Source organism: Trichechus manatus, unplaced genomic scaffold (assembly GCF_000243295.1).
Source record: "Trichechus manatus latirostris isolate Lorelei unplaced genomic scaffold, TriManLat1.0 scaffold00019, whole genome shotgun sequence".
NCBI classification, from domain to species: Eukaryota; Metazoa; Chordata; class Mammalia; order Sirenia; family Trichechidae; genus Trichechus; species Trichechus manatus.
Window position 1 is genome coordinate 20,220,502 of NW_004443955.1, and position 8,547 is coordinate 20,229,048.

General features: G+C 40.0%; 1 protein-coding gene across 7 annotated transcripts in view; it reads right to left on the reverse strand.

The window, feature by feature from the left end:
• The window catches only part of MCTP2 (multiple C2 and transmembrane domain containing 2), a 309,598-nt gene that overhangs the window by 41,788 nt on the left and 259,263 nt on the right, over window positions 1–8,547 (reverse strand). For 4 of the 7 annotated variants that reach the window (XM_023727886.1, XM_023727885.1, XM_023727880.1 and 1 more), the window contains one exon: window positions 2,452–2,526. The exons of the other annotated variants lie outside the window; for them this stretch is intronic. In XM_023727886.1, the coding sequence (XP_023583654.1) occupies window positions 2,452–2,526 (75 nt within the window). The remainder of the gene's footprint in view (window positions 1–2,451; window positions 2,527–8,547) is intronic. 7 annotated transcript variants of the gene reach the window in all.

The following is an 8,547-nucleotide window of genomic DNA, read 5'->3' on the forward strand; positions in this document are numbered from 1 at the left end:
TGTACCCATAGACTCTCTGATACAGAGTAAACTCTCGATAAATGTTGCCAATAATAATGTGGAAAATACACCAAGGAATTAATGGCGTGTCCTTCATGACAATGTGGTATCGTTAATAATAAACAGGATCTAGGCCAAAAAAACTTGGTACTGATACTATCCTGGCTATTTCAGCTATGGTATTTAATTTTTCTTAATCCTGGTTTGCTCACTTGTAGATGGGGAAAAGAATATCAAATTTAATGATTTGTTGTAATAAGTACTGAATGACCATGTATAAAAGCAGACTTCAAACTGTACACACTCTACAAATATTAATACTGTATTATTATAAATTTAATTATTTAAATAGTTCTTTCTCAAATGGTCTTACTTTAAAATGTCAACTAAAACCAGTAGAATAGATTCTGATTCATGGCAACCTTGTTTCAATTATTATTTAATTTAAATGGTGACTGTTCCCTTGAAGAAAAAAAAATGTTGTCCTCACCAGCCTACCCTTTATCTTATACATTTAAATAATCAATGGATACGTGGGACTTAGAGTGAACCACATTGAAATAGAGGAAATAGGAAAGTCAAGAGTATAGCTACTATCCTCAAAATAAAAAAATACAACGACTTGTGAAGACTGGGATAATATATCCAGAGTGTTAAGCGTGTACTAGTGTGGCATAATAATTTTAGGCAATGGGAAATTAAATATCTAGACATAGCACAGACCGACTATTCTGTTACTGCACATTAGCTAATAGAAGAATAGATAATTCATCTAATTTATAGCTTGGTACAGAGTTGCTGGGTGGTGCAAACAATTAACACACTGGGCTGCTAACTGAAAGGTTGGAGGTCTGAGCCCATTCAGAGGCACCTGGAAAGAAAAGCCGGGCAATCTACTTCAAAAAAATTGCCACTGAAAATCCTATGGAGCACAGTTCTACTCTGACACAGATGGGGTTGCCACGAGTCAGAATCAACTTGCTGGCGACTTTTTTTTTCTTAAATAGTCTGGTGTTATGGATTGACTTCTGTCCTCAAAAATGTGCATCAACTTGGCTACGCCATGATTCCCAGTATTGTATGACTGTCCACCATTTTGTCATCTGATGTGATTTTCTAATGTGTTCTAAATCCTCTATGATGTTAATGAGGCAGGATTAGAGGCAGTTATGTTAATGAGGCAGGACTCAATCTACAAGATTTGGTTGTATCTTAAGTCATTCTCTTTTGAGATATGAAAGAGAGCTGCAAGCAGAGAGATAGGGGACCTCCTACCACCAAGAATGAAGAATCAGGAGGAATGTACATCCTTTGGACCCAGAGTCCCTGTGCTAAGAAGCTCCTAGACCGGGGGGAGGATTGATGACAAGGACCTTCCCCGAGAGCCAACAGAGAGAGTAACCTTCCCCTGGAGCTGGCATCCTGAATTTGGACTTCTAGCCTCCTAGACTGTGAGAAAATAAATTTCTCTTTGTTAAAGCCATCCACTTGTAGTATTTCTGTTATAGCAGCACTAGATAAATAAGACATCTGGTATACCATATTTACAATATCTGGAAGTCACATAAGTATAATCTTACAATAGAAATTGCAAAGATCTAAGAATACTAGGAATATTAGTGAGCCTGATCATAAGTAGTATGCTCTGAGTAATGCTCCAAATGGCCAGATTAATAGCATTTTTGAGTTATTTCTCAAAGCCAAAACATTTTTAAGAAAAGAGGTTTGATTTTCTTAAAAGAAAATTTGAGCAGTTTGATGCATCCGTGAAAGGAAATGGAGAAGACAACCCCTTCTCATTCAAAATATGCACAAACTGATAATTAAGAATTGGCTGGAATCCACTTGACTATTAAAGTCTTCAAAGTAAGATGGTATGGTAGACATGTTAGCAATTAAATCAATTCATCACTAAAATGCATATTAAATCAAATTAAAAGTAGTTAAACTGGATTGACCATTTACTTTTATTCCCTTGAAAATTATCCATAAACAGGTCGTCTACAATATGGGTTGTACATAGATTATATATGCCCTGAATAATGTGTGTGTATACAATTGTTAATCTTTCAAAGATACTCTTTGGCTTTTTATTTTTTTTAAAAAATACCACACTTCATCATCATTGAAAGTACCACTGCTTATGTAATGGTTCAGAAAAATCATGAATCAAAACAATTTACTGTATTGTGGACATTCTTAAAGGACCCTGGTGGCACAGTGGTTAAGCACTCAGATGCTAACTGAAAGGTTGGCAGTTCCAACACACTAGCCACTCCATGGGAGAAGGATGTGGCAGTCTGCTTCGGTAAAGATTATAGCCTTGGAAACCCTACGGGACAGTTCTACTCTGTCCTACAAGGTTGCTATGGGTCAGAATCAACTGGAAGGCAATGGGTTATGGCAATTCTTAAGAAGGCACAATGAAATCATAAGCAAAACTACTCTCACTATTAGACTGTAAGAAGATTTCCTCCCAGGACAACAATCTTCCCTGGTTGAGATACTATAGATGATCTTCTCTCTCTGGAACAAGAAAACACAAGGATGAGACATGGAAGACCTACTATGCATCTAAAGAACTATGCAGATTAATTTGCAGCAAGAATTCTTTCTAAACAGATATGCCACATGTTTCTCCTCTAAGAAGACTGCCTCGGTAATGATGAGTGGAGTAATCAGTTTGGAGGAAGAAAATAATTTTAAATGCTGAAATTGATGATTTACAATGTGCTTAAATTTTAATGATGGCATCCTAATTTGTGAACACAGGATACAGATATGCTATTCATTTGCATCCTTTCATTACAAAATGTTCCCCAATCAATCAACCAAAGATGTATTAGATGTGTTTCTTGTTTTCTTAAGGGAAAATATCCATATCTATTTTTTATCCATAATTGATATGAAAGGGTGATCTTTTTTTTCCCCAAAAGCAGTCAGGCGATAGAGACCTAAAGGATGATCTTAAAAGAACAGATTATTCAAGCCCTATTTCTGACAGCTGAGTTAAAAAAAAAAGAAAAGAAAACAAAGCAAACAAAAAACAATCCCCCAACCCAGGCATGAAAGTGCAGTTTCTTTCTATAGCAATAAGCAAATTTTTTAAAAATAAGATGTCCTTATTATTCCTTCTTCCTGATGTTAATAGTAAATGCTGAAATATTCTATGTAAGTGATTGTTGGGCTGGAAAAAGAAAGAAACTCTAATGCAAGTATTTATACCTTCAGCAATGAAAACAAGATATTATTGTCTTGCCTGACCTTTCCTAAGTATGGGGATATAGCATTTTACACAATAGTTTCTTGGTTCATGCTTCAATTACTGACCTTTACTGTGTAGAAAATTAATGCAATTTTCATTGTAATCCATCCGTACAAATAAGGTTCTCATGGAAGGATTCCACATATGGAATCTAATACAAATAGGAAATGTCAGCTGATTGCTGTTGGCTGAACTTAGCCGATATCTGTTTGTTCTGGGGTCTCCAGCAAAGTATACTTGTAACAGGCAATTTCTTACTTGGGCCATCAGGTATAAGAAAGGAGCTTTCTCTCTTCAAAGTTTAGTTTGTAGGTTTAGTTTCCTCAAAGACCCCTCCTCCCCAACCCCCCAAAAAACTAGTTACCTGAAAGCTCTTTGTTATAACTGAAAGCACACAAGAGAAAAGACGGCAAAATTGTGAAGTCTACTTTGGTTTCTAATACAGGTCACTAGCACATACTCTTAACAATGAGGAGAAGCAAGAGGCTACAATGATGTCATTTTACAACAATCCCTGTTCCCAACAATAAAAGGATGACAGACCCCAGGCTGTATCCTGGACTGTGCATTGGAGACAGGCAGAATATGGGAATGCATTTGTCTCCTGAGGAAGTTGTGCCAAGGGGCCCAGGCGTGCTTTCATCTTCCACGGCTGACCATGACGGTATTTGGTGGGAAGAGGAGCTGGTAATTAAGGAGTGTCATTTTCAAGATGGATAGTTTAGGTAGAAACGAGTTTCTCTCCTCTTCTGGTTTTGAGCTAAACGGCTGTGTGTTTATAATTTGTAAACAGTTCATCTCTCATCGGCTGTGTTACGATTCCCAGAAGCCTGGTCTGTCATGTCTAACATGCAACAGAAGCCAGAAGGGCTCAGTGGGCAAGACCTTTGATATAGGACACTATGGACGGGAGTTTCCCAGTGATTGTGTGTCCAGGGCTATGACGAGCCCAACACTGTGGAGGCTGCTATACAAGCAAGAGAAATTATGTATTGTAATACATATGTGGATGTGTGCTCAAACAGTTTTAAAGTTGCTATTATTTTACTCGGCCACAAAATCCTGCTCCCTGCAAATCTCTTAGAGAATTGAGAGTGGAAAGATATAAACATGGGCTGAAAAGTGTGCCTGTTGGTTTGTCGTACTGTGGTGGCTTGCGTGTTACTGTGATGCTGGAAGTTATGCCACTGGTATTTCAAATACCAGCAGGGTCACCCATGGTGGATAGGTTGCAGTGGCGCTTCCAGACTAACACTGACTAGGGGGACAGGCCTGGCTATCTACTTCCAAAATTTAGCTGATGAAAATATTATGGATCTCAACAGAATATTGTCTGGTTCTCTTTCTTTAGACATGATATCAAAAGGGATCAATTGTGGGGTAAGGAAATCATGTTTGGTAAAGTAGAGGGCCAGTGGGGGCAAGGGAGACCCTCAGAGAGAGATGCATTGGTGCAACTTCCATGTGGATGGACTCAAACATGTTGGCGATCATGAGGAAGCTGAAGGACCAGGCAACACTTTGTTCTGTTATACATAAGGTCACTATGAGTCAGACTCAGGTATCTCTATGTGTCTAATACAATGTGGATGTGTGCTCAAGAAATTTTGAAGTTGCTATTATTTTACTTAGCCACAAAATCCCTCTACCTTACTCTTATAGAAGTGAGAGTGAAAAGATATGGGCAAGGACTGAAAAGTGTGCCTGTCTCCTCTAACAATAGAAGGATTATGATAAGCAGAAAAGGCATACACAGAAGTCAAAAGTTTATTGTAGACTTATGCTTCCAGAAGACTTCATAGAAATACAAAGTTGAGGAAGCAAAACTACCATGGTTATACTCTGGCTATTAAAAGGTCCCGTTTAAATACTCAGATAAAACCATTATAAGAAAGAAACTGTTCTAGAGGAAATAAGGGCAGCCTAGCGCCAACCTCAGGCGTTAACCTGGGGCAGGTTGACGAAACTGGTGTGTTTGCAGCCATGTTTGGATGATGGCAACAGTTTCAAGGCTCATCTCTGTAGATTCTATGGAACCTACTCTTCACTCAGTTCTCCTTTCCCAGAAAGGCTTGAAGCACAGCCCTAATGTCTCTACCTCCAGACCCCCAGGCAGCCCTTGGGGCATCTCAGAAGACTGGACCTTGAAAACCACTGGCCCAGACGTTATGGCCTGATGTTGTTGCTCTCCAGTGACCAAACAGCACTTTTTCCTTTATTGCCTTCTTGGTGGATGCTTTCCTTTACCAGACGGGTAAAGGCACATCATTACAAGGACCCCTAAAGGGCGAGTGGTGTCCTCTTCCACAGAGGGCTCATATACACAGGCTTGGCCAAACAGAAAGAAGCTTTCCTCACTTGTAAGCATTGATTTATAAAAACTGAGAATTTTGTCACATTCAGTTGAAAATAGTTACATTAATACGTGTGATTTTCTTTGGTAAAACATTCCATCAAGCACTTTTGTTTGTTGCTGTTAGTTGTCATTGAGTCTATTCCAGCTCATGGCAACCCCCTGTGTGCAGAGCAGAATTGCTCCATAGGATTTTCCAGGCTGTGCCTTTTCAGGAGGAGATCACCAGGTCTGTCTTCCGAGGCACTCTGAGCGTGTTCAAACTGTCAACCTCCTGGCTAGTAGTCAAGCACTTAACCATTTGTGTATCCAGAGACTCCTATCAAGCACTATATTCAATAAGCTGTATCAATTAGAAGAAGAAGTACAAGCAGAATGCTCCTTAGAAGCAAGCATGACAAGACTATGTCTCACATCCATTGGATATGTTATCAGGAGTGATCAGTCCCTGGAGAAAGATATCATGTTCGGTAAAGTAGACAGTCAGTGAAAAAGAAGATCCTTAATGAGATGGACTGACACAGTGGGTGCAAAAATGGGCTGAAGCATAACAACGATTGTGAGGACGGCACAGGACTGGGCAGTGTTTCATTCTGTTGTACATATGGTCGCTATGAATTGGAACCGACTCAACTGCACCTAACAACATACCACCGAGAAGCTACTAACAGCAGTTTTTAAAGAAGAAAGTTGCATCTGTGTGACCTGTGTTCTGAAAAAAAAGGTATTGATTCCCTTTTTTAAAATATTATACTTGGTTTTATTATTTTGCTATTAATGACCATCTTAGCACAACAAATAAGACTTTTGTTTATAATCCACCCAAGTTGTTTCAAATGGGCAAAACCATCTGGTGCAGTCAGTTAACTGTGAAGTTGTTTGTTTCATGGAGCCACTATCTTTGAATTCATTTCTGTTCGTGGGCACTTCCATATTGGATAAAAACTCGAAACCAACCTGTTGCCGTCAAGTTGATTCTAACTCATAGTAACCCTATAGGACAGAGTAGAACTGCCCCATCTGTTTCCAAGGCTATAATCTTTGTGGAAGCAGACTGCCACATTGTTCTCCTGTGGAGCAACTGGTGGGTTCAAGCTGCCGACCTTTTGGTTAGCAGTAGAGTACTTAACCACTGCACCACCAGGGATCTTTTATTGGATATTTACTGTCATGGATTGACTTGTGGCCCCCCAAAATATGTGTCAACTTGGTTAGGCCATGATTCCCAGTATTGTGTGGTTGTCCTCCATTTTGTAATTGTAATTTTATGTTAAAGAGGATTATGGTGGGTTTGTAACACCCTTACTGAGCTCGCATCCCTGATCCAATGTAAAGGAATTTCCCTGGAGTGTGGCCTGCACTACCTTTTATTTTACAAGGGATAAAAGGAAAGGGAAGCCAGAGGAGAGTGGGGACCTCATACTATCAAGAAAACAGTGCCGGGAGCAGAGCTCATCCTTTGGACCTAGGGTTCCTGCGCAGAGAAGCTCCTAGTCCAGGGGAAGATTGATGACAAGGACCTTCCTCCAGAGCAGACAGAGAAAGCTTTTCCCTGGAGCTGACACCCTGAATTTGGACTTCTAGCCTACTAGACTGTGAGAAAATAAATTTCTCTTTGTTAAAGCCATCCACTTGTGGTATTTCTGTTGTAGCAGTACTAGATAACCAAGGTACTTACCCTTAAAGTTGCCCTTTTCACCCTTTCCTTTCCCACAAGCCTCCTATATCCTACCATCACAAACCCCACAAACCCACAGGTTTTAGGGGAGTGGAAGTCCATTAAGCTAGTGGCATCTCATTTGGCATTTCACTTTTTTTCAATTTATTCCAGAAGCTTTGTCTGAAAGCTTAATGACAACAAAAGCAGCAGATTTGAGAGATTCTCCCAGGAGAAGGAAAAAGGACAGATGTACACAGACATATAGCTGAAATCACTGCCAGCAACAGCTGGGGAAATGACAGGCTCTGAAGTGGGTGACCAACCCCACTGAGTGCAGACACCAACCTAAAGTAACAGCAGTTTCACTTGATTTATGTTTGACTTCCTAGTGTACCTTTCATCTACGAAAGGGAAGGCTAACCTTGGCTTGTGTCAACTGAAAGGCCTTCTATAGGTACGCTTCTTACAATCTTTCAATCATTCCTTATGTTTTACCCTCTTTCAGTCTCATTTTTAAAAAATCTTATAAAGAGATGTCTTTTTTTTTGCAGATTTTTTATAATTGATGTAATTAAATGAAGTTTACATTTCAAGTTAGTCTCCCATACAGAATTTTTTTTTAACATACATTGTTAGGAGACCCCAACCACTCACCCCATTCTGTGAGAGCACACTCCTCCCCTCAGCCCCTGATTCCCCATGAACATTCAACCAGCTCCTAACTCTCTCTGCCTTCCTGTCTCACCTCTGGACAGAAGCCACCCCTTTGGTCTCTTATATCTACTTGTCTAAGAGGCACATTCTTCACAAGTATCACTTTATGTCCCACAGTCCAGTCCAATCCCTGTCTGAAGAGTTGGCCTCAGAAATTGTTTTAGTTCTGGGGTGATGGAGAGACCAGGGTCCATTCTTTCTGGGGCACCTCCAGTCTTAGTGAGACCATTAAGTCTGGTCTTCTTACTTGTATTTGAGTTCTGCATCCCATCATTCTACTGCTCCATCAGGGATCCTCTGTTGTGTTCCCTGTCAGGACGTTCATTGGTGGTAGCCAGGCACCATCTAGTTCTGGTCTCAGGCTGATGGAGTCTCTGGTTTATGTGGCCTATTCTGTCTCTTGGGCCAATACTTTCCTTGTGTCTTTGGTGTTCTTCGTTCTCCTTTACTCCAAGTTGTTGGGACCAATTGATGCATCTTAGATGGCCACTTGCAAGCTTTTAAGACCCCAGATGCCACTCACCAAAGTAGGATGCAGAACATTTTCTTAATAAG